The sequence below is a fragment of the Zosterops lateralis genome (genome assembly GCF_965231275.1).
Source record: "Zosterops lateralis genome assembly, chromosome: 1".
NCBI classification, from domain to species: Eukaryota; Metazoa; Chordata; class Aves; order Passeriformes; family Zosteropidae; genus Zosterops; species Zosterops lateralis.
The window spans coordinates 147,290,602-147,317,316 of record NC_139762.1 but is presented as its reverse complement, the minus strand read 5'-3'; the positions used below and the strand labels follow the sequence as shown (position 1 = coordinate 147,317,316).

General features: G+C 39.2%; 1 protein-coding gene across 1 annotated transcript in view; it reads left to right on the top strand.

Moving 5' to 3' along the window:
• ENPP2 (ectonucleotide pyrophosphatase/phosphodiesterase 2) overlaps positions 1-26,252 on the top strand; it is a 56,456-nt gene extending 30,204 nt beyond the window's left edge. Inside the window, 14 exon segments of the mRNA XM_083860613.1 lie at positions 4,184-4,295; positions 5,630-5,755; positions 9,259-9,290; positions 10,009-10,136; positions 12,075-12,162; positions 12,297-12,384; positions 13,328-13,500; positions 13,785-13,836; positions 16,240-16,376; positions 16,848-16,983; positions 17,748-17,825; positions 20,262-20,394; positions 20,955-21,111; positions 25,650-26,252. Coding sequence (XP_083716739.1) covers positions 4,184-4,295; positions 5,630-5,755; positions 9,259-9,290; positions 10,009-10,136; positions 12,075-12,162; positions 12,297-12,384; positions 13,328-13,500; positions 13,785-13,836; positions 16,240-16,376; positions 16,848-16,983; positions 17,748-17,825; positions 20,262-20,394; positions 20,955-21,111; positions 25,650-25,820 — 1,611 coding nt within the window. The 3' untranslated portion in view covers positions 25,821-26,252.
• Positions 26,253-26,715: the final 463 nt, after the last annotated feature.

Here is a 26,715-nt window from a genome sequence, read left to right as displayed (position 1 = left end):
TGAGATGCCACACTGAAGCTGCTAGGAAATTCAATTCTCAAAATGCCCATAAAGCTGGTAATAAAGCAAGTAGCAACACAAATTTCTCATGAACTGCCACTAATGTGCCCTACTCAACTAATTTGAAGGATATGAGCTCCATGTTAACTGAGTCTCACCTGCATAGCTCTGATCTGCAGACCCTCAAATAGTGGCAAATAGGGTTCTGATGATTTCAGTGAGGTGCAGGATCTGGCACACAATAGTGGTACCTGCTAGTGCTATGGATGGGCACTGCTATTTCATGTCACTAATTCAGCCAAAACATTGGTATGGGGAGCCTCGCAGAAGTCATTGAGACTGGACAGCCTCTAATGCTCATACTTGAAATGTCATTCAAGTGAAATGTTGCATTTCCACCAGTACTCTACCCTGGACACTCGTTAACTTGTGGGCAATGAATTTTGCTGTAATTGGAATTAACTTAAATCTTGATATTAATGAATTAATATTTGATAACTAATACCCCCTATATAACTATGTATTTTCAAACACAGAAGCCCCACCTATCTTTTGAAACACCAGTTTAATTTGCTTTTATGCTGTCTGCACTTGTAACTGCTGTTCCGCTTTCAGTACAATTTGGTGAATTCCTCTTTAAAAAGGGGTAGATCCTAAATTGTCCAAAAGGCTAAATATTTGATAAGGCCATAGAATTAATGCTTCAGGATTATCTGGCACAGGTAGCTTTACTATCTGATGTGAGTTGAGACAGGCTTTTTTTCTGAGTCCAGACATCTCTCCCTGCCAGTACAGGAGAGTAGTTATGGCTCCCCTCTTACTCCGCCTAAGAGACCTAAGAGAAAGCTTCCTCCTAAAAGGAGACAGGAAAGACCAGTTGCAGCTCCAAAGAAAAGAAGAAAAGTACATAGAGTGGATCAATATTCTACGGAAACTCGTCGGAAGAAAGTAAGTTCCAAAAATTTATGATGCAAGTGCCACTTTTTAGGCACTACGCTGTTTTTTATTTTTTTCAACTTTAGGAGTTCACTCCATGCTTTAGGTTGGGATTTGGCAGCCAAAACTTTTATAAATGTACTGAAGGACCCAAAAGAGAGCAGCAAGACCAGACCAAGCCTTCTGGGAGCTGCGTTTTTCTTGCTTCAGACTGTTTGCATTAGGGAAAGTTATCTTTATAATCTCTTTATTTTTTAAAATCCAGCCATCAGCTGGAGGCAATGTCAGAAAAATCTGTGGGAAGACCCTTCCACTGCTGCTAAACCTTCTGAACTATTACAAGTTCTGCAATATGTTGTAGCCTTCGCAACTCCCAGCTCATGGGAGCATGGTGATTATTTGAGGTTTTGTGTCTAGTCATCATGGTTGTGGAAATATCCTGAAAATGTGACTAATCAAATCTAAAAGGGAAAAAACATTTGTTTTAAAAATACAAAATTTAAAGTAATTTTGTGACTTTGGAGGGTAAGGAATTCTATTGCAGGATTTCTGAATGGTGTATTTGCAAGAAGTGTTACATAAGGAAAACATCAAATAGAAATTGCTTTATTGGGAAAAAGTGCAAGTGGATGAAGAGTATTCCTTAGCGTATTGTCTTTATCCACCTGGCACTAACAATTTACATATTTCTCTTTTAAGCCAGAAACAAAAGCCTTTACACTCCACAGTATCCTACGAGAGGCTATAAACATTATTCTCAAGAGATACTTGGTGGGGATGTTTTTTGACTTGTTGCACAATTCAACTTTAAAGAGTTATTTTGAGACACATCATTTAAGTGTAAAAACATTGCAGACAGGGACATGCAAAAAAAAAAAAAAAAAATCACTTATAGAACCCCAGGAATTTTCCAAGGAACTTCTAAAGTTTTAAGACTTACCTGAGAGGAGAACTAATAACTGCTATGGATGATACTGCTATTACTCACTATTTTGCCATTCCAAGCTGACATGAAATAGAGTAGAAATGACATTCCTAGGGACATGAACATATGTTGCTCTTTTTTTGCCTTTCTTTCTCTGAATGAAAAGGTCATCCCAACTTGCCCCTAAATAACTTTTTCTGATGAGTCAACTGTGAAAATTTGACACCATTGTTTCAGAAAAAAACCCAACCCTGCTATTAAGTAATAGTTGCCATCATATCTGCAAGTTAATCTTTTGATGCTGTTTGACAGCAATGAAATGCTGTACAGGATGGATCCAACCAATTATTTTAAAAAAATTAAAAGTAAGATTCTTTCTTCCTTCCTTCTAATCAGATTTCTTCTATGCGAAAACTTGTGAGAGAATCCAGCTGTTTTTTGTATGTTTCAGAACCCACACCCAACACTTTCACAGTGCTACAAAACTCTTTATTGTAACACCATCCTAGAGATCCAAGTATCTCAAGAGATAAAATGGTTCTGTACAGTCTTCCAAAGTCTTGGTGTTAGGTGAAGAAAGGTTTATGCAACAGCTTAATTTGTTTGCCAATAAATCTTTGAGAGTTATATCTGGGGGGAGCTGTAAGAGGAGGTCAGATTGCTGAAGTGAGAGTAGCTAAACAGAAGTATCTCTTGAAATCCTTCAATTATTGTTGCTCTATCCCTTTATCATCATTATTATTTTTTAAAAGAAGACTCAAGCTTGCTGACAGAAGTAAGCATGAATGGGAAATCTGTCTGGATTTCCAGCTTCCTTGAACCCGCTTTGGATTCTGAGTAAAAGTTGTATTTCCTTATGTGATTGACACAATATAAATAGACTTTCATAAAAATGGAATTCCCATTTGTAGAAGAAACTCTTTGTATTGAAGAGTGAAAGAATACTGAAACAGACAATTTTCTTTTTTTCTGAACTTGAAGGTTCCAAAGTTTTAACTTAAGTGACTACTTAGGATTTCCTGAATTAAAAGGTTTCAAAATGTTACCTTTTGTCTGAACCACTTCCATATGTTGCAGAAATTGTTCCTCCTGTTCCCCACCATGATTCCTTCTCCTGCAAGTCCTTTCTCTGCGTATTTATAGTGCCACATGGGAGTTGACATTTCCTGTCTCATAACCTAGCAGATTCATTTAACATCTATCCCTTAATGACTCAGGCGGAGGGAGAATTTCTGAACCATCTCTTTCTGGGTCACACTAACATGGTGTTTGCTTTAGAAAATTCTGCCAAAATCTGGTTTTTTCTCATCTAGAATTTGTTATCATTCTGTTTGTCATTGGGAGGATTTTTTTATTGTGGGTACTTGAACCAGCCAAATCAAACAGACAAGTGAGGAAGAAGTTACCATCTAGTGACAACAAATGTTCCTCAAAATCAAAACAGAATGAGCCCTCTGGCTAAAATCTTGCTTTTTCCCTCTGTATACCATCTGGTAAAAATTGTTTCATTTTCTTAAGGCTGAAAACGTATTCATATGTCTTGCTTTCTTTCAGGGTGGTTTTTTTTTTTTTTTTTTTTTTTTTTTTTTTTTTTTTTTTTTATGTTTGAGATTTTTTTGTGTGTGTTTTTTGTTTTGTTTCATTTTGTTTCATTTTTTTGTTTTGTTAATGAAAAAGAAACTTTTTAAATGAAAAAATCACAGTATCTGTGCCCTCTGGGGCCTGCCAACAGTTTTGCCAGAACTGTCATTTGAGCTGTTGGAAACTCTTGGCTTTGAAGCTGAAGAACGCTCCCTCTGTGCCCCATGTGCTACTCAAGTGATGTGCATGTTGTCATCCTGGAATCAGATGTCCTTTGAAGTGAATTTCATTAAGTGACTTGGCACATGAATCCCGAGTCTGAAGCTTCATTTCATGGTGACTTTTTGACTAAACCATTCATATAAAACACTGTTTTCTTTTAAAAGCACTGCTTTCCATCTGTAAGAAACAAACTGAACCCCAAAGTCCCATGTGTTTTTCTACTACCTACACATTGTTTTACCAACTGTACACATGTTCATAGGGGGCCTAGGATCAGCCATAAAGACCTTTTGCTGTCTTATGTCAGCATCTCAGCAGGGCTTTCTCATGGTGAAATCATGGTGTGGATATACAAAAGGAAATGGTACAAGAATTGTAGGAGTAACAGCTCAGCCAAGGCTTTGCCTCTTGACCTGGATGATTTTCCCATCAGCATTTTGCCAAAGGACTCCCACTTGGTAGAAATAGAAACTCTGCAATGACAGAATTAACTTTTTTTCTTTCTGAATATTTATACAGATGATGGTGAATCCCTTGAGAGAGATTGACAAGACAGTAGGACAACTAATGGATGGACTGAAACAGTTGAAACTACATCGATGTGTCAATGTTATATTTGTTGGCGATCATGGTAAATTTTAAACCATAATATTTATCACAAGATAAATGCTTAACCAGTGTAGCTGTAAATATAATAGGTAACCTGAATCAAAGTTTCATTTAAGATATTTTTGTGCTGATCTTTTTTCTGGTAGTTTAACTCTCCCAAAAAAAAGCCAGTTGGTGTGGATAAGGCCACTCAGCTCACCTGTTAATTGTCATGGAGGGACACTTCTCTTTAGTAACAGTGATCTGGATATTTACTTCTTTACTCAGAGCTTTTCAAATCTTGGTGCTTCTGATATCACGTCCAAGTGTTGTTTTTCTTGCATGTGTAGGAGGGCTATAATTTGCCTAGAGTAATCTTCTTGTCAGGTTTTATGGAATAAAACGTTGAATAGCCTTGTTCTCCTTTACACGAGAAGGATAGGACTCTAGATTGAGGCATTTCCATGGCAATTTGTAGGTCAAGTTATCCTATTAGAAGAAAGACTGGGATATCTTTCTTCTATCTATGGAATATAAGACTATGCCCTGCTTAGATGGAAAAGTCGTCAAAATAATGAGGAAGGAGGTAAAAATATTTCATGATCAGATGTAGTCACCTAAAAGCACAAATATTATTTGGTAGGTCTTAATCTTTCAAACATTAGAATAAACTTTGCTATATAGTAAATAGTAGCAAAGATAAAAAGAAAAAAAAAAGTTTTGTTAACGGAAAACCTGGGTTTGCATAACTTTTTTAGCAATGCTACCAAGGGTCCTCTTCTTTTTAGATCTTTATTCCTGACAGTTTCACATGGTCTGCTACATCAGCAATAAAATGGCATATGCCTCTTTTCTGGCAGTGGGTAGAGAAGGGTAAGGGTCAGGAAGGATTTCCAGGGGTGGCAGTTTTGCTGAGAACCTCCTGTGGCTGACACTACATTCCTCCTCACCACAAATATCTGCAAGAGAAAATTGTTTATCTGCGGCTGCCTTAGAACAGACCACCAACAGACAATACCTTTTGTGTGCTACTCCTCTTAAAATCATTTGTTTAAAAAGAAATAATCCCCAAAGTAGTACATTAAACTAGAAACAGGCTTTGATTTTTTTCCATGAGTTTAAGTTGGAGATGAGTCAGTGCACACATGGTGTATGTGATGACTGTTTGTGTGATGCTGAGGCTGGTATTTCTATCACATAGGCACTCCTAGTTTGAGTCTTACCAGTGTATTTTGTTGGAATCAGATGGCTGTAAAAAGCAAGATTAGTCATCCAAAAGGAAATAATACACAGAGTGTTTGGGGTCTCCTGTTTTTTGCTGTTCTGGAAAATGTGTTTATTTTCAGGGTAGATCAATTTTGCATTTTCTTTCTGCAGGGATGGAAGACACAACTTGTGAAAGAACTGAATTTTTAAGCAACTATCTGACTAATGTGGATGATATCATTTTGCTCCCTGGATCTTTAGGGCGAATTCGCCCTAGGTCTAGCAATAATCTAAAGTGTAAGTTAATTTAATTGTACCTCTTATATCATGAGGACTAGACTCGATTCCTTCCTTGAAGTGATGTTGTCCAAGCAATGATCCAAGTGATGCTGGGTGTAAATTTGCAGGGTGTTGGCAAGTATTTCAGAGGGACTCCAACTGAGAACAGCTGCTCAGTCCCTGTCCAGTGTGTTCTTCACAGACCCTAGAGTGGTAGAACTGTCAAGGGGAGCGTTTAAATGTTCTGGGTTAAATGCCATTCTTTTATATCAAGGAGGAATGGGAACTCCAAGCCAGTTTCACATGCCAGTTTACATGTCATTGTGAGTTTATTCATGCACTTTTTTCCTCTGTCAACAAAACCTGTATTTGGGCCATCTCAGCACTACGCAGCTTGGATATAAAAAAAGAGCATCTGGTACATTTTATAAGCTAATAGGAAAAAAAGTGACTTGGTAATTTTGAATTCAGTAGTTTTATCATACTTTTGGCATAGATGAGAAGTCATGTGGGTTGCTAAACAGCAACAGATTAGAGACGTTGAAGGATACAAGGATTATATTATAATTAGCACATGCATCCAGCGCCAATGTTGTCAGTAAAACTTGTTGCTGTTTTGAATCATGCTTTTAGAAGTTTACCCTGACAGTGTTTGAGATGAGCTCATCTTTGACAATAGCTCTCAGGGCTCAGGAAGGAGTCTTCTGGTGAAACTAACTCTCTTAATTTTCAAGCATTACAGACCAGCTGCCCTCCTTTTGCCTCCAAGGCAGCAGTACCAGGACAGGGCTTGTGCTACAACCCTGACTGCTCTGGTTCAGCATACGAGGGCAAACCTGGCTTTGCCAGCAGTTTAAACTACCATGCAAATAAGTAGCTGTGTTTATTGCACCATATGCTTCCAAGAGTTGACAACTTTTGATAGAGGAGAGGATCAGATAGCTGGGATAGCCAAGTGTTTCCTCACAGTACTTCAGATACGGTCTCGGCAAGAACAAATTTCATAGGAAGATCCATCTTTGAAGATCAAATACGTCCAGAATAATAGCAAAAATCATAAGAATGTGGTAAAAAATCCTTAATACAGATTTGTGTATGCATTTATTTTACTATAAACTTTTTTTTTACCTGGGTATTTATGCTTGAGGAATATATGATGGATGTGTAAAGATTTGTTGAAAGTAGTGCACATGTTCAAATTTTGTAGACTAACATGAGACTGAGTTCCTACACTCTACTGAGAACAAATTTCAGTTCTGAGAAGTCTTTTTTTTTTTTTTTTAAAGATCTTTCAATCCTTATCTTCCCAAATTGCTGAGAAAATTAAATTTTCCTTAGAGAATGAATGGCAATATGTTTCAAAAAGATCAGTTTGTCTGTCTGACCTCTGAGTCATACCACTTGTTTTCCCACAATAACATTTTTCTCTTTCGGCATTTGTCTGCAGCTTCCTAGTTTGAATATTTGCAATTGCTTATAAATCAGCAATTTGAATGTAGAACAAAGAAGCATGTTTCTTACCTTTAGAACTGGTGTTTACCTCCTTAAATGGCAAATTACCAAATTCTTTATTCTTCATTGTTCCAGAATATTGACTCCGTACACAATACTGTCTTCAAACACACCTTTGCAATGCAAAAGCCTGCAGCTTTGTTTTGAGATGCAGTAGAGCCCATTTCAAACTCAGCAAGGTCATGCCTTAAGCAACCAAAACAATAGTATTTGAACAAGAAGTTTTCATTTCCCAAAAATGTTCTTTTAGCCTGTTTTTCCTCTCATGACTGAAAAATATTACCCCACTCCCCCCCATGTTCTACGAAGAACATAGTTAGTTTAGATCTTTACAGGGTTTGGAGTTTCTGCATCTTGCCTGTTCCTTTAATAGCCCAAAAACAAATCCAGAATATTTTTACTGTGGCTTTTCACTTATTCAGCAGTAGCCTATGAAATTGGTCAAATGTTATAAGTGACAAAAAAATGCTATGTATTTATCTTGCTCCTTTTAGCAGAGTGCATTTTTGCATTCAAATGTGCTTCTAAAATTTTTCAAGGAAAATCATTGTGTTTGGGAATAATTTTTTATTTTGAAGTTAAGCAGCCAAAAGTCTTGAAAGCATGTGCTTTCAGAAAACAAAATAGGTATTAAGTTAAGGCCCAGGTTATAAAACAGTGAGATCAGTACCTAAACAACTACACATCACCAAGCCATCACACAGCAAATGCAGGACAGCCAGGGGATCAGGCCCATCCAGCATGGGTTTAGTAAAGTCAGGTCCTGCTTGACCAACATGATTTCCTATGATAAGGTGACCTGCTTCTGTGGATAAACTTACGTGGATAATGTTTGCCTGGACTTTTGTAAAGTCTTTGATATTGTCTCCTACATCATTCTCTTGGAGAAAATAGAAGCCTGTGGCATGGACAGGTGCACCCTTCAGTGGGTAAAAAATGATGACTTGGGCCCAGAGTGCTCCCCAGGGCTCAGTATCAGGGCCAGTTCTGTTTAATATCTTTATTGATGATCTGAACGAGGGGATCAAGGGCACCCTGAATCTGTTTGCAGACAACACCAAGCTAGGCATGAGTGCTGATCTGCTGGAGGGTAGGAGAGCTCTACAGAGGGATCTGGACACGCTGGATCAGTGGCCCAAGGCCAGGTCCTGGGTCCTGCACTTGGGTCACAGCACCCCCCTGCAGCTGCAGGCTGGGGAAGAGCGGCTGAAAGCTGCCCTTGGAAAAGGGATTAGGGTGCTGGTTGACAGTGACTAAGCATGAGCCAGTGTGTGCCCAGATGGCCAGGAGGGCCAAAGGCATCCTGGCCTGGATCAGAAACAGTGTGGTCACAGCAGGACCAGGGCAGGGATCGTCTCTCTGTATTTGGCAGTAGTGGGGCTGCATCTCAAATCGTGGGTTTGTGTTTGGGCCCCTCTCAAAAAAGGACATTGAGGGGTGGGGTTTGTCCAGAGAAGGGCAACAGAGCTGGGGAAGGGTCTGGAGCACAAGTCTGATGAGGAGCAGCTGAGAGAGCTGGGGGCGTTTAGCCTGGAGAAAAGGAGGCTCAGGGGAAACCTTATCACTCTCTACATCTCCCTGAAAGGAAGCTGTAGCCAGGTCGTAGTCAGTCTCTTCCCCCAGGTAACAAGTGACAGGACAAGAGGAAGACTCCTCAAATTGTACCGGGGAGGTTCAGATTGGATATTAGGAAAAATTTCTTTATGAAAAGGGTAGTCAAGCACTGGAACAGGCCATGCAGGGAAGTGGGAGAGTCACCATCCTTGGAGGTGTAAAAGATGTGGGGCACTTAGGGATGTGGTTTAGTGATAGAATTGGAAGTGCTGGATTAATGGTTGGACTTGACCTTAAAGGTCTTTTCCAACCCAAATGATTCTATGACTTTCTGATACATACAAAGCACTTTCAGTTAAGGTCAGGGAAGTATTAGTAAATATGCTTATGTAAACCTTGTGTTTTCTTTTGCAAATTTTTAATTTTTTTTTTTTTTTTTTACCTTTGCTTAACAGATGACCCTAAAGTGATTGTTGCCAACCTTACAGTAAGTATTTACATTATTTTAATAAAGAATGTTAAATGTTGCCCTTCATGAGCACAGATTAATGTTTGTCATGTTTATGGCTGTTTGCTACTCTAGTAGCTTTTATAACCTTTTTGGGCAGTGCAGAGACAGAATCTCCTGGACTCTCTTTACTCCTTGAATTGAGTCTATTTATTCATTGCTTCAGAATTGGAAAATAATCTTTTAGGGTAAACATTTTACTAGCACTTTGAAGACACTGCAAAAGTGCATTTGATAACCTTCAACTCTAACCTTGCCATTAATGGAAGAAAAGTGCTTAAAATTAAAAAACCCAACAAAACAAATAAACAAAAACCCTGCAAACCCAAGTTCTGTAACTAGATGGTTTTAAATATATCTGCAGATGAAGTATTTTTGAGCATTCAGGTTTCCACTGGAACTTAACCTTTGGTTCAGTTAGAATAATCTGTGAGTTAAGTACGTATGATATTTTGTTTGATGGTTTCCTAAAGACTGTCAATGAAACTTTCCAAATATATATCTTTGAATGGCTCCCTGGGCCTTGGTTGCATGTAACACTGCACAGAAATGACTGGACTGCATACTCTAGATGTACACTTTGCTTTCCAGACACCATAAGTGATAACCTTAACAACTTGATTTCTTGATAGTCAAAGATTTTATGTGCATCTTAAGCTAATTGACAGCTTGCTATTTGCAACCATTTGTTTTTCAGTGTAGAAAGCCTGACCAGCACTTCAAGCCTTACCTGAAACAGCACCTGCCTAAACGCTTGCACTATGCTAACAACCGAAGGATTGAGGATGTCCATTTGCTGGTGGATCGCAAATGGCACGTGGCAAGGTAAACTCTTGCTTTTGCTTCCATCCTGATTTTCAGTCTTTTCTCCTGAGGAAATGGGACACTTAGGAGTGCCCTGTCTGTTAGCTTTCTACTCCTCTACCCTGTGAGCAAGAGGAGTTTTGAGAACACAAAATATTTTAAAGTGCGGGAAAATCAGTCTGTGGATAAAAGGTAGAAACTAATTTGCTCAAGCAGCTTGGTGGTTTTGACTGATAAGGTCAAATGTGGAAGCTGATAAATCTTTCTAACGAGGTGCAAGCTTAGTCCAACAGGGAAGCAGGGAATATGGGAGGAAGGGGCAGGCTTACATGGTGATAGGATGTTAGAGAACAAGAGTTTGAGTGGATGTAATAGGTGGATGGAAAGAAAACTTAGATATTGGCAGAGTGGGTGAATGTCTGAGAACGTGTGGAAAGATGTGACAGGGTGGCCATCAAAGTGCTGTACTGGCAGTGTATTGTTTCAGAACAAATCCACAGAAAGCCAGGATGCTTTAGCTTAGGCAAAAACTCTGGTTTGGGTTGCTCTTAGCCATATGACTCTGAATTTTTGGTTATAGAATATGGGCAGCATTTATTAGTTTGCTAAAAAATGAATGAGGAAAAACCAGTTGGCACATACACATACAGAGTGAAGAGGAGAGGAGTAGCCTTTGTTTATGGATCATGCACAGTTTTCTATTTGAATATACTTTGGCACGTGTTGCGTATTACAGTATGAGGATGGTGGGGTCTTTTTGCATGAATCTGACTCAGTGCTTCTTGGAAGATGACACAGCTTTTGGCTCATGGTAGACTGTTGTGAGCTTTAAATTATGGTAGGATTTTTTGCCCATGTAGCTGCCAGGCAAACACACAGTGTGTTGTAAGTGTCTTTTGACATCTGTGCTTATCTTTCCATGAATTATGCAAGGATTACTCTGCTGAAGTAGTGAATGAGAAACCCCATTTGCTTTCTTGCATAACTCCACTGGCTGCTGGCAGGCTGCCCTGTGGCTAGGGTTGTGTGTATTTCAAAGAGTCACACTCCGAATTTTAGGTCTATAAAATGTTTAGTTTTAAGAATTTTACTGGATGGATGGGATTGCCAGGTTGATTTACATTTAGTAGTTTCTTATTAATTACATCGGTCTTTCTTTGGCTTATTTATATATTTTCAGAGCTCTCAATCACCAGTAATTCATTCATTAGTGTAACTGTAATTGGTATTTACAGGAGAATGGTAGTTACAGCTCTAATTGCTGTAACTAGTAATTTATAAGGCCAAAATCAAACTTTGAGCATTATTTTATTAAGGATAATGTGGTCCTCTGCGTATATTCCCTGCATATGGCTTAATAAAACTGTATAGAAGTACTCTGAAATAAACTGGTGATTATAATTCCTATGACACAATACTTATTTTTCCACATATTTTGTAAAAAAACCCATCTCAATAACAAGCTGATAATTAGCATTCCTATGGTACAGCACTTTTTATCGGTGCTTTTTGTCTTCATGAAAATCTTTCTTTCTTCAGCTTTTTTTTCTGCTATCTATTTTTGTTTATTAAGCTGAAGGCAAACAGGTGAAAGCACTTTATAGCATTGTATGACATTTGCAGCATTGTAACATCACCAAAGTGCTTTCTGAGCAGCCTCTGTTGGCCTTCTGAGGATTGGAAGAGTATGGTCCAACACCTCCAGTCTGCAGGAGATTGTGATATGAGAGTCTGAGAAAATAATAGATAGTAAGATTTTTATCAATAATAAGAATTGTTTCTTAGAGTGGGATTAGAGGGAGAAACCCTGGGGATGCTGTATAAGCCTGCAAGTCCCTACTACTGCTACTCGTGAAAGATAAGCAATACAATGCCCTGTAACCTTATCCTTCCTGCCCTGAAGGATATTTCCAGGTCAGCCACCTTTGAGGAAAATTTCTAATACTTCTTTTAATTTAGGAAAGCCATGGATGTTTACAAAAAACCAACAGGAAAATGTTTCTTTCATGGAGACCATGGCTATGACAACAAGATAAACAGCATGCAGGTATGAGCAGTGTCTGGGAGGGTCATTGAAAGTCTCTAAAATGTAAATATTAAGTGAAAACCCCCTAAATTTTAATGCTCTTCTTTTTTATTGTTCTTTTTTCTTTTTTTTTTTTTTTTTTTTTTTTTTTTAAGACTGTCTTCATAGGTTATGGTCCTACCTTCAAGTACAAGACCAAAGTGCCTCCTTTTGAAAACATTGAACTTTACAACGTCATGTGTGGTAAGCTGCCTGCTTGAGAAATTGCAAAAGCATCAACTTACTTTAACAGGGCTTCATTTAGGTACCCATGAGCTTATGCCCCGACTTCCTCTCAGTGTCTTTTGCCTAGTCCCCCTTTCCCAAGCAGTTGCCAGGAGGGCTAAAGGCACTTCTCAGAGATCTCAGTTTGCTCTGGAGTTGGCCAGTAAAGTGGGTTACTATAGTTTTGATGTTTGCAGCTTGACAGAGATTAAATGGACACCCTATAATGTGTGGTGTCCACATCTCAGCTGTCTAGGAAGGAGATTTCTGTTCAGAGACTCCTTCTGCAACTGCATGGCACTGCAGCAGTTCAGGCTGATCATTTAGTTTTCTGTGGCATTTCCTGGTATGATTATGTTTCCCAAATTTGAACTAAAGCCATGAAGAAGAATCTGATGATGTATACCGATATTCATTATGGTCCTTTCTTTAGTACTGATTTTCTAGAACAATGAAACTTTTAAGGTGTAATTCACAATAAAACTTTAAGGTGTTTCAAAGATGTAATTCACTTTTTTCCCTCCAAACATGTGGTACCTAAGAGGTGGTTAGCCCTTATTTAGAAATAACTGTGTTGCAGATGTTTGGTGTGAGGTCAGCACGTTGACTTTAGGTTTGCACTGGAAGCTGAAGGAATCATTATAATAACACTTTGTCCACTTTTAAACTTTTCCAGTGTCTTTGGATGATTAATGACAATTAACATTTTTGTTAATTTAACATCATAAAGGCAAAGATACTATTTATGCAGCATTTACAATTCTATGATTTGGACAAAAAAATAGTGGTTTTATTACATTAAAAACTTTCACTAATACTTGCAATTTACTATTGCAAGTAAATGTGTTGGCTCAGTAGAGTTGCTGTTTGAATACACATTTAGAGTCTAACCACCATTCATTTTTCTTTGGTGGTTTCATAGATCTGCTTGGATTAAAGCCTGCTCCCAATAATGGCACCCACGGAAGTTTAAATCATCTGCTGAGAGCCAATGTTTATAAACCAACTGTGCCAGACGAAGTTGCTAAACCACTGTATCCTGTAGCTCTACCTTCTGCATCAGATTTTGATATAGGATGTACATGTGATGATAAGGTAGGTGTTTAGGATCTGTGGAAGTCTCCACTATTAAAGCAGTAGTTTTGTAAAGTTATAGCCATTTTATTTGTTTCGAGAGGGTTTGATATGTAAGAATTCCCCAGGTCCCTCTCGTGAAGTTTTTGTGCCCCCTTGGAAAAAATACATTTTTTTGTAAAAGAGAAGACAAGAAAATATTCACTGTCTTATAGCAACAGTTTTGTTTTGTTAGATGCTAGTAAAACAAGATGTCAGAGTGCTCCAGTGATCCTAATCTTGTTCCTTTTTTTTCTATTCTTGAGAAGAACAAGTTGGATGAACTCAACAAGCGCTTCCATGTCAAGGGAACAGAAGGTAAGAGCCTGGTGCCTCACTTAATGAAAGCTGATTTCATTTTCTTTTGTAAATTACTTTGCATCATTTAATACCAGAGCAACTTCTGGTGTGGTTTAGTTAACATGTAGTAAACTGTCTTTTTTGAGTAACTGTCAAAGTAGCCCACAGACACACAGGAGATTTGTGGGCAAGCTGAAGTGCTGCTCACTTGAGAAAGCAGACAGTACCTTTTGCTGAATCAAGACTAAGGAATTGTTCAATGTGATGTACGTTTTAACTCTTCCATTCCATCACCTCCAGAAGTTTTAAACTCAGATGTGAAGGGAGAGACGAGAGGAGAGTGTGCACAAGGCAGTACTCTGTTCATCTACAGACTGTAAATGGGGAAGAAACCAGACTGTATTTTCATGCTGGGTTCTGCCATAGTTATCCAGGCTTAGGTTTCACCTAGAAAGGATGCTGCAGCTGCTTTGATAATCTCTGACTAAGTCATCTTAATGCTTGACTCTTAGGGTGCAGGTTACACAGTGAAACAAGTGCTCTGCTAGTTCAGGCTGCTCTCTGCAATTCTGTTCCTCGTCAGTGTTCAAGTCAATGTTACTCCCATAAGAAAATGTTCCCAGCTCTCCTGGTCACAAGTTCCTGCTGTCTGTCAGCACTGACTTCTGTGTGGCTGCACTCTCAGTCTCATCAGGGCCGTGGCCCAGGTTAAAGTGGAGCAATAGGAGCAGAGGAGAGGGGATGGGAACTGCTTTTCTGAGCAGCAGTACTGAGTGAAAGGCTCACCAAAGCAGAATTTTTTTTCTCACAGTGGTGATCGAGTTCAGCATAACAATTCACAGCATTTCCCTTACCATAACAATTGTCCAAATTAGCAAATTCTGAAGCTTTCAGTTTAGACATGGATTTTTGAGGTACCTCAAATTGCATTGTTCAGATGATTAAGGAGATTTGTTTTAATTCCCTTGTGAAGATATTTCCAGTTTCTCTGTTGGGAACAGGCAATGCAGCCTATCTTTTAGTTTCTAAGACCTTTTTCCTCTTTGTGAGTTAAATTGCCTTTCTGCAGCTTTCATCTTGTTAAACTGATTTTCCCAGTTATTGAAGAGCTCACTGTTGCAATTCAAAGCTCAACATCTTTATTTTGGTTTCTAGTTTTCATTCTTCTTCGCTGTAGTAACATTAAAATAGTATTTTTGGTATATTTTAATATGTAACATGTGAACCAATTGCACTTGCTCATTTGTCAGTTCTCTGTTAAATGGCATGATGTGTCCTTATTTAAAGAAGCAGTTCTGCTTCATGCAAGTTTTGTTTTAATTCATGGTGCCCTTTACAACGTGGTGCACCATATCGTTATTCACAGGCTGAAGAAAAAGATTACTTCAGCTTCTCTTGAATAAAGCAAGTTTATCATCTTTGTCCTTAGATTAGGCCTTTCCTACTTTTTTCATTGTGCCCTATAAAAACATCCTCTGTTTGTACTTAAGCACTAATAAAACATGCCCTTTTCTTTCAGGTTAAATGCCTATCTGGGAACTGTATTAGGCTACTTTCCTTGTTTCAGTGTTTAAATTTCCAAAAGCAAGCCAAGTGTGTTTTCCAGAAGGTTATCAAATTCAATGGACTACACAGGACAATACAAGATTATCTAGGAAATTTATTTTTTTATATCTCTTTCAATGTTTTTATCTTTTTATAAGCAAGCTTGTCAGAGTTATCTAAGGACATTTAACCATAACATACCACCAAGACAGAAGAAGGGCTGTTTTTACAGAGCTGGAGGCATCTTTTTGTAGCCAAAGTTAGGAAAAGGTTTTTTTCTTATTTTTGTTTCTTTGATATCACTGACAAAAATAGCACATTGTCTTCAGAACAAGTCTGTATCAGCCAAGTGGGAAAAAAACTACTCATTGAGTGAGTGACCACTTTTGCCTCCCTTTTGAGACATTCTTTACAGGAAATATAGGAAGGAGAGAAGGTCCACTGAAGAGTGGCAGGACTGATAGATTAGGGACTGATTTGAAGCTATGGAAAGAAAGTGCTTATCACCTCCTGTGTGACTGAGATGTGGACACAAAGATTGTTGGAGAGCCTCCAGTTTTTGGAAAAACACCCTCTCTCCTCCCTGTGACATAAACAAGCTTTCAAGTGTAGAAGGGGCTTTTAATCCTAAAGGGTGTTTGTGAGCCTGGAATAGAGATTGCAGCCAAAACAGTCAAAGAGCTGTTTTTCTCTCTCTGTCAAAAGATTTCCTTAGTAGTTATTCGAGGTCAGTATCCTCGAATATTAATGATCACTGAAAAATCAGCATCTGATGGAAAGCCAACCTCCCTCCCCCCCTCCCCCCGCTTTTTTTTTTTTTTTTTATCTTTAAGATTTTCAGTAATACATGAAAATGCAATTTCTTTTGATCTTTAGAGAAGCATCTTTTATACGGACGCCCTGCAGTACTGTACCGCACAAAATACAATATCTTACATCACCACGACTTTGAAAGTGGCTACAGTGAAACGTTCTTGATGCCTCTCTGGACATCCTACACTATTTCCAAACAGGTTAGTGTTCTCTCTGCTCTCGAAATGTGCTTAAAAAATCTTGGGGAAATTTCTTTGGTATCTGTGTTCTTGAAGTCCTGAGATTTCCCTTCCCCAGGGAGATTTTCTCACCAGAAATTAAGTCAAGTACCATTGTAAGCAATGCCCAAATTCATCTATTTCCTTCACGAGAGAAGAATTTTAAGGCAGAAGGGTTGTCTATTTCTTCTCCTGTTTTAATTTTATTTTAAAGTTTTTTTTCAGTGGGAACTTTTTTATTATGAATGACTTAATTTGAATTCTCTCCCATGGGGATTTCTGCTCCCTCTGCAGCAATGCAGGAGCAGGATTTGCTTGTACCGTCATTACAAGCGGATTATGTTACTGCACACAAGGTCTTCTGTGTATTCTGTCAACTTTATCACCTGGTTTCCTTTTATCTGTAAAAGCCAAAATGACATGTATTTGTTGTCTCCATGTTCCTCACTGCAGGCAGAGGTGTCAGGTGTGCCGGAGCACCTGGCCAGCTGTGTGAGGCCTGACCTCCGCATCTCTCCAGGAAACAGCCAGAGCTGTGCTGCCTACAGAGGCGACAAACAGCTCTCCTATGGATTCCTCTTCCCTCCTCGTAAGTTTAGATAGCTTTTAGTGCCTAGGGATTTTGTCATTTTCTTCTTTTGTTGGGGAAAACCTTTGATGTGAACATGCTCCAGGCAAATCCCATCAGATATAAACAGACTAATTTTGATTTCAAACACCAGTAAGGTAAACATATTTTTAATTTATAAATTAAAATTAGACTCTTGCATACTGTAAAAGTTTCTACTGTCCTATAGAAACAGTGATGGTAGAAAACCTGTGTAAACAAGCATCCTTGATTCTCCTGATGTGCTTGCTTTCCTTCAGTATTGGATCAATGATCCAATTAGTAAATGTTGAAGGGGCACAACTGTTTTACAGTCGTGAACTTTATTGCTCTGCCTTCCTCACTCAGTGGCTGAAGTATTTTACAGTGGATTTCATTAGTGGTGCAGAGGCTTACTCAGAGCTAGGAGATAATCCCACAGTTTGCTCCCAAGAAACTGTCAATGTCTTTTATAAAAACCTGCAGACCTCTTTGCCTTTTAAGACAGTGAAAATAGATAAACTATATGAAAATATTTTGAACTGATTGACAGTTGAAGAAAAGATAAAATTCTTCCTTTCCATGTTTAGCTGTCACATTAAAAAGACAAAATTTGTGTATGTAGTGTGTGCTTCTGAATATAGTATTCAGATTGCTGTTTAGATCATGGTATTCCCTTTGGTTAATCCCTGAAGCCATTTTCAAAACATTTTTATATTCTCCGAAATTCTTATCTTATTAATATTTTTCTGTTTCCCTGTTTTCAGAATTAAGTTCCTCTGCAGAAGCAAAATATGATGCTTTTCTAATAACAAATATCATTCCAATGTATCCTGCCTTCAAAAGTAAGTGCTCTTTCCATTACTACATTTCTCTTTACCAGCAAGCTTTTTTTTTTTTTTTTTTTTTTAAACTTTGTGTTGGATTATGGAATGAATTGATAGGAGAAGTTTAGAACATAAAATTCAGTTACCTGTAGCCAGCAGCTAATACCTATGGGCACCTGTATCATGCTAGGTATGAGCAGGCAAAATACCACAAAAAAAGGCTTAAGTTTTAAGAAAGGTTTATTTTCCTTGGTGCTGGGTTAAGGTAAAGGCACAGCCATGCTGTAGGTCCACAGTTGTGCTTTATGCCACAGTAATTCCCTTTCTGTAAGACCGTTCAGATTCTCTTGTCTGTAGCCCAAGCTACTGCAGAACATACTTAAGCAACAACTGGAGCCTGAGAGTGTGCACAAGCCTGGGAGTGTGCCCTTGGTATTTTGTAGTTCAGGGACAAGTGATTTTATTTTACTTGACTCTCCATACCCTTAGAGAGAGATTGAACATATTTATTACCTATAAAGAAAAAAAGAAGAGAAAACAAATGTATGGAAAATGAGGGATGATTTAAACCTGTCTGAAACTTTCAGTGCTGTAGGGTTATATTACTAACATTTCTTTTGTCTGCACATCCCTTTTCTCTCTAGTCTTGCCAAGAGGTAGGAAAACCATCAGGCTTTTCTGATGGCATTTTTGGCTTGGCAGGGATTGACAAGCCTTGGAAGAATCTCAAGAGCCTGTTGTGAGATTTTCAGTTCAGATTTTAGGCCAGAGAGGTTTGGATAAACATCAAAGTCTATGGGAGCTTTTTTCTTTTTAACCAGAAAAGAGTGTTTTTAACTGAAAAACCTCTGTGTAGAACCAAGTGGTGATGTTTGCTGGAAATTTGAGCAGAAGCACATGACTGATTAAAGAGTGAAAAATTACTGGGGATTTCCCACTCCTGAATCACTACATAAAAATACTCTTAATGTTAATCTGAGTATTTGGCTGAAATGCTAATCACAGGAGAACAACCCACCTCTAGCAGCTCATTTTGTCTACTGGCCTTCTGCATCACATATGGATGAAGGATTCCTTACCAAAAAATTCTGGTACTAATGTTGTTCCTGGGGAATTACAAACCACTCCATGTGTGGCAGGTTGCACTGCTGAGAGTTCATTATGTGGATCTTTTTCCATAACAGGTTTAATAGGAGGTGCAGTGGTATGCAGTGCTGGCTTTGGTGGTAGTGCTGGCTGCAGAGGCCCCCTCCTCTGCTTTGTGTTCTCACTGTCTCATCCCCACTGGCAATCATTCTGTGTCCACCTTTTCCATAGTGAGACTGGCTGAAGCAGCTCCTGCTTTGCTGGAGCTCCAAAAATGATAACCCCAGGCTGGCCCCTCACTGCCCTGGCATTGCTCTGTATGTGGTTGCAGTGGGAAGTGCAGCTGGGATCTGATTTAGATATAAAACTCTAGGCAATGGGGCAAGAGGGAATCTTTCCTTTTAGGACTGTTTTTGTTGTTAAGGCATATGCACTGGAGGAGTGAGCAGCTGGAGAAGTGGTATTGCCAAGTGATTTGACTGAGGTTCTTGTTAAACCATAGCTGGTTAGACCAGCTGGGACTGCATGTGACACTGAGCAGTCCTAGAACAAGGTGTACCAGGGGGCTTTCTAAGGCTGTAATTGCCACCAGCTCCTGGGAGCCATGGACTTAAATGGTCTGAGCTGGCAAGACAAGTCTTAAACTCTTACAAGTCTGAGAAGTTTTGTTTACCCACACTTCTGTTAGTGAAAATAAAATGGAAAAGAAGAACTAAAAGAATGGTTTCACTGGAGATTCCAGCATGTTTCCAATCTCTGTGAGAATCCTAACTTGTTGAGGACATAGTGGGAGAAAGTGTATCATATTCTTCCCAAAGGTTGCTGTAATGACATGACTTTGGTCATCCTTGATGATACCTAAGTTTAAAAGCCAAACATTTTGTATTGAAGGAGAATTTAACTGAATGAATATGACCTTTGTATTTCTCTTTCTTTTAAAATGTTTGGTTTTATCTTTTACTTACAGTAGTGTATCCTTTTTAAGATGAATAAAAAACCCCAAAGCACATCACCCCAGCAAAGTCCCTGTAAGCAGATAACAAAGGCAGTGTTTAAAGAGATATCAAAAACCTGTGAATAGCTCTTTCTACAGCTTGGTGAAGGAACAGCAGAATTTCTGTGCAAGGCCTATGGCAATGCCACCCTGGGAGTGGTATCATTTATTTATTAATAAGTGGTATTTCCTTTATCACTGGTTGGGGAAGAAAATCAACAGAGAACAAAGACGTCTGAATAGGCTTTATTGAAGAAAAACGTTGGTGTGTTATGGGGTTTTTGTTTGCTTGGGTTTTTTCTGTTTGTTTTAGGTTTATTTATTACTTTTGGTTGATTGGTTGGTTTAGTTTGGTTTCTTTTTTTCCCCCACAGAGGTATGGAACTATTTCCAAAGGGTTTTGGTGAAGAGATATGCCACTGAGCGAAATGGAGTCAATGTTATAAGTGGACCAATCTTTGACTATGACTATGATGGTTTACATGACACACCCGACAAAATAAAGCAGTAAGAGTTTGTCTTTAAATTGGTTTGCTGTTGCTTCTCTTAATGATGACTTTATCTTAAGCAATTAATTACCTGCACATTATTTAATTTTTTGGGAGGAGACATAATTTTCTAGCCCTTTCTAAAATTACTGGAACTGAATGCCCATGTAGGTAGGACAGTGGTAAAAAAAGGAAATGACAGTTCAGCAGTTAACTGTTCACCTTGACTTTAAAATTGTTTTCATCCTCGAGACAAAGTTGAATTCAGTTCCACATAGTCTATTATCTCTAAAATTCTCCAGAACTTGAGAGCTGTGCTATTGAGTTACATGCTCAAGTCTTTTGTTAATTCAGTAATGCATTCTCTTTATGTCTCTGAACTGAAGAAGCCTTTCAGCACTGCATGAGGTATTTCTGTAGCACAGTGTGATGCTCACTTTCAATAGCGTTCAGGAATCAGACGCATCTCACAATGTGCGTGTGTCCTCACACGTAGAAGAGGAAATACCATGTTGTTTGTGCAGCGTTCTTCCAAACAAGTTGATCCTTTGTGGATAAATATTTGCTTTGTTCCCCCAGGTTTGTGGAGGGCAGTGCAATCCCTGTTCCAACGCATTACTATGCCATCATCACCAGCTGCTTAGATTTCACTCAGCCAGCCGACAAGTGCGACGGACCACTCTCCGTTCTCTCATACATCCTTCCCCACCGGCCTGACAACGAGGAGAGCTGCAATGTAAGTTTGGTTGCACCTCTGCAGTCCTGTGGTAAACATGTCCCTGGGACATATGAAAACCCATTACTATTAGAAGCAAGCATTCACTAATGTCTTGAATTGGAAACAGAGGGTAGTGCCTCAGTTAAGTGCCATTAGCTCATTAGCCAAAGCACTCCTCCACGATAGCAGCAAAAATATGAAACTATTACCACACCTAAAATTGTCTGGAAGAACTGACATAGAGTAGGATGGCAGTATTGTTTTTTGCCTGTAGGATTCTACATTTTGTAAGTGTAACTTCAGAGCAGATTGGGGGGAGGCTGTATGTATAGACATATTATGCTGGCAGCCAGCCCGGTGTCTTTATGGAGGTCAGTTTCCATTTACAGGTACAATGCAATCTGGGTGCATCAGTCAGCATGACTACATCCAACCCACGCAGTATTAATAGTATATGCTATAACCTGCCAAGGGTAGAATGCCAATTCTTGCTGTTTCCAGAACACCTTGATTCAAGGAAGAAGTTTGGCTTCTTATTACAGAGAGGGCCAAACACCCTCCTGGTTTCTTTTATATCTTCCATTAGGATGCAAGATCCTCTACTATAAGAATCTTGGTGAGGGCTTTGGTCTGGTCAGCACTGCAGAAAGTGCACCTTTGGCAGCTGATTGTGTGGCAGGAGGGTGTTGGGTCCCCCATGGGCTCTGGCACTCTGCAAGGACAGCAGAGCTCCCATGCAGCTGTATTTAGACTTGTCCTTCCGCCTGAACTTGTTCTCCCATTACACAGCTGTGTGGATTCCTGCACACAGACACTTCACTATAGGCTGCCAGGAGACTGTTTCCTGAATGAACTCATTAATGTTATAAATTTTGTATTGGCAAAAGAAGTTTAGGAGTCCTATTCCAGCTACAGGCAGAAATAGTCATTCCAACTCTGAGCACAGTTGACCTTGAACACTGTTTCTTTTTCATTCATCAAACATTGCTTGCTTTCAGGGCCCACTTTTAAAACCCGTGCTTTTGGAGCAGTATCCCTCTCTCTTGAGCAGGTCTGGCTTTCCCCTGTTTGGATCTCAATTGTTTTGGGCAGAGATGTCTTCCGTCAGAAGTCTCAGAAAGTCCTCCATATATTGCATTGTGGCTTTTCCCTGGACTGCTTTTCTCTGAAGCAAGATCCAGTTAGTGATCTGGAAATTACTATTTTGGCAGTTATTAGTGTCTCTGCCCTTGTAACTCTGCCCATATGTAATTTTATGACAAAGTAATTTATTTTTTCCTCCTTACATTGTGTGTCATAGTTCTCTTAAACTGCTGAAATCTTTTTGATGAGCTCTTTACAATAACTGTCTCTTTTAGTCTTTGATTTCTTGCATTTCAAACCAGGCTTCTTTTCTCTGTAGGTCATGCTACTTGTAAATACATACAGATACTGACCCATGCCTTTTATATAGCAAAGAACCACTCCAAAATATTTAAATGTTGTTCTTGAATGAAAAGACAGGTAAATTTTTGCCATTGAAATCCATCATCAACCTTACTTTTTCACATGGTGTTCCATCTTATTTGTTGAAAGAAGTGATTGCGTAAAACCTCACCATCTTTCATGGATGAAATGCATGGGATAATACAGGAATTTTACCTTAACCTCTCCACTGTTTTCTTTTAAGATTTAAAGAAATATTAGCTTTCCCTCTGCTCTGCTCTAGCTGTACACACATTCTCTTCACACAGCTGTTGAAGAACACCACTACTCTTCTCATCTGAATTTGTTCCTTTTCTAAACTGTGTTTATTCATGGTGAGGTTATGCCGATTTATTCTTGTGTCAACATTTTTCTGTGTCTTAAATAGCACTTCTCTGGGATTTACCCTAGAGATGATTTATGGTGATTCTCAAGGCAAATAACTTCTCTCTTTTTTGCTCTTGTAAGAGAGGATGAGTGGTTGCTAGACTTCCTATGCATCTCATCCAGTGCAATCTTTATTTTTCCTGAATCATGAGATTAAGTACTGCAGCTTAGATCTCAAAATGAAAATAGTTTTCTTTCCACTGGACACAACTCCTCTGGTACCACTTATAATTTGCTTTTTCCATAGCTGTATTATAATGGTGGTTCACATTTGTTCACAACTGCTCCACTGAGGATCTTCTCTTCTGTCTGTCAATTTGGATAGCCCCATTTCATGCTGTCCTGGGAGCTCCTGCATCTGCATCCTCCACTGTGCTGTTTCAGTCTTTTTCTGCATTGACAGGAGTTCCCAACTGTTGGGGTTTTTGCTAGCAACTAATGACCTTGGCACAAGAAGCGAGTGTGAAAACATTACAAAAAACCCTTTCAAAACCAAAGTTGAAGGAACTCTAGAAACCACTAGAAAATTTCTCCAGGCCACTGTTTTCTCTTTCAGCAAAACATTTAAATTTCTTTTCATAAGTGACTTCTTCACCCACCTGTCCACATGCATCATGTTCAGCTTTCCAACTGATATTCAGAGAGGTTCTTGTGCAGAATATCTGGTATTTTTTCCACTGGATTTTGGGTTAACCTCTTAATTGATCACCTATTCCTATTTATCTCCATGTTTTCAATTGGTACTTTTTCCTTCTAAAAGTCTCCTTATTTTTGAGGTGAAACTAAAGCACCAAAGCTGGAGAAAACTGTAATTTTAAATGTATGCAATTCATTCATTTTTACATAGTAATATAATATTGTGTTAGTCAATCACTGTATTTAAAATCCTTGCTGCTGGGCCTGAGGCTTCATCTGCCAGTTGTGGACTGAAAAAAAATGAAATGTAGATCAGTTGATTGATTTTTCTGGAGTCATGCAAATGCTGGACTAGGTTAAACAAGCTTCCCCATCCTGTGAATTATTCATGCTGCATATCTTTTGCAAACTGCCTGTATTAAAAAAAAAAAAAATCAGCTTTGTAGCTTGCTTGTAACTTCCTTTTGAGCTCTGCAGATTTCTCACTCAGAAGAAAGGCTTGAAGAAAGCAAAAATGTTACGGTAGCTGCATTTGCACTAACAGCCATTTGAGGTCTGTTTGCAGAGTCCTGATTGCCAGGCTGAACGCTGAGCAATTCCCCTGGTCTCATGCTGCCAGGTGGCATCCCTGGAGCATGGCACTGCGGGCAGAGGGGAGTGAGCAGGCTCACTGAGTCTTCCCTCTTAATTTGCATCTTTCTTCTCTTGTTCCAGACCTGGTTTTGATCCTCAGGTTGTTAGTGGTATGGAAGGAAAGCTAGTTGGGGGCTGAGAGCTTTGAACCAGACAGGTGCTGACTGGGTCATGGACGTTTGTTTTAGAGCAGCCAGCTGTGATCTGTCTGGGACTTTGTGTCCTCTCTGTGCAAATGAGCACACTCACCCTCCTGCCTTTTGTTGGGTGACCCACTTCCTGCTCTGTGGCTCAGCTACTGCACTGGACAGGCTCTGGCATTGCTGGAGTTTAGTCTTGATCCATGAGAGGATCATTTGGGAGGCGGACATTGCTGAGACAGTCGGGAAAGGGTTCAGTTCCAAGAATAGGAATTTAGAAGTAGATTTTTATCAGCAGAATTTCCAAGTCACACACATGAAGTCTAAATACCTGAGATACAACCCACTGTTCCTTTCATCCTTAGCAGTGGTGTAGAGGTACCAGCCAGAGGGGCCAAAGGGGGAAAAGTCCTGTTTGCTTTGTCCTTTTTCCCACGTCTGCTCCCCACTGTGCTGTCCCCAGCCCTGGGTGCAATGCTCGTGGCACATGTTGCTGTGCTGGTTAGGGCACACAAACAGCCAGTCACTGCAGTGTTTTGCAGGTCTCGTTTTCTGGTTTGTTTGTGAGTTACCTTAGTTTGTGGATGACTCCAACATGTGCTGGTGCTGGCACAAGGCATGAGGCAGAAGCTGTCCCCTAAGAGAATACAACTTGACCCCAATCACTCTGGCAGCATAACCTTCCTGATTATTTCCTTTGTATCAGGAAGTGCTTGGTGAAATTCTTTTTTCTAACAGTGAATAATATATATGTTTCAATCACAAGAGTTTTTAGGTACCTACATAAACCATTGTCCCAACTGTGTAATGAATTGTAAAGTTTCCTTGAAAATAAAATGGAAAAATTAAAATATTACTGTGTTAGATGATGTGATGGTCAATTGAGAATAATGTGTAGGTCTAGAATTCAAAGCCAAACAGAGTTTGGGCTTTAGTAATTCAAAAGTAATTAATATGGAGTTCTTTCTGTGAGATAAAAAAACATGGAGTGACCAGTGGATCTCCTAAAAACCTGTGACTGTTCTTCTGAAACACTTGCAACTTGAGGCTAGCTTTTTTGCATTACTATCTTCTTTGTGTTAACCCCATCTTAAAATGAGTACTGAAATAGAACTGCTCAATTCACCTTGCATGTTAAATGTCAAATTTATTTTCTTGAAACTCATTTACTTTATTCATTCTTGATTAAGGCACAGAGATTTTGAAGAATCTGCAACAAATGTGTAGACAAGCTGCATTTGCTTTTGGAAATGATTTTTTACAAGACTTGTAATAAAAACTTTTTTCCCCCCCCAGAGCTCAGAGGATGAATCAAAGTGGGTTGAAGATCTTCTTAAGATGCACACTGCACGTGTCCGTGACATCGAACAGCTCACGAGCTTGGACTTCTTCCGAAAGACCAGTCGCAGCTACACAGAAATCCTCTCCCTAAAGACATACCTGCATACGTTTGAAAGTGAAATTTAGCTTTCTAACCTTACTCAGTGCATCCTTTTATCAACTGGTGTATATTTTTATATTGTTTTTATATTTATTAATTTGAAGCCAGGACATTAAAAATATTAGTATTTTAATCCTGTATCAAATCTTAAACATTAAACCTTTGTGTCATTTGTTTTGTTTCGCTAATGTTTAATATAGGTATGTCTTTTGGTTGATTTAGTAGTGCTTGTAATACTGCCTTTTGAGTCCTTACTCTGAGCTTTTAAGTGGTGCTGCAAGGTTTGATGCGTACATCAAGGAAATACTAATTTCTCATGCTCCTTTACCACACTTGTAGTCCTGTACTGTGTATCAAAATACTGAACATGTAAAATTACACTCATTTACTGATAACTGTGTGACAGACATATTTAAACACTATAGACAAATAGCATCTTAAATATAATAAACCACACATTCAGTTTTTTTAATGTGTTTTGATTTCCTTTCACAGGGATGTTCAGAGGGGCTTTCGGGCAGCTGAGTGCCGGCAGATCTCTTACTGCATAGAGCCCTTCTCAAGAGCTTAGGTTTGCTGGTAAGAGGACTGCCAGCTGCCCTGCCCTGGTACTCAGCAATGAGACCAAAAAACAGACATCTACAGCAGTCATTACTGGTTAGGTTTTGCTATGGGGGGAGAGCTGGGAGGGGAGGATAATTGCTGTCATGAGTCAGCGGGGGTATCCCATGCCTGAGGCCGGTTGGCCCTGCTCCAGAATTGTGGAAAGAATTCAAGGTGATAACATCTGTTATCATTGGTAGGGCTGAGTTACACCCCTGCTTAGCACAGCTGAGTTGGGCTGGTTCCTGCTCCGTGATCCTTTGCTTTGACTTTGGGGAAAACTGAAATAAGCCGGATGTTGAAAGAGGTGACACTGCT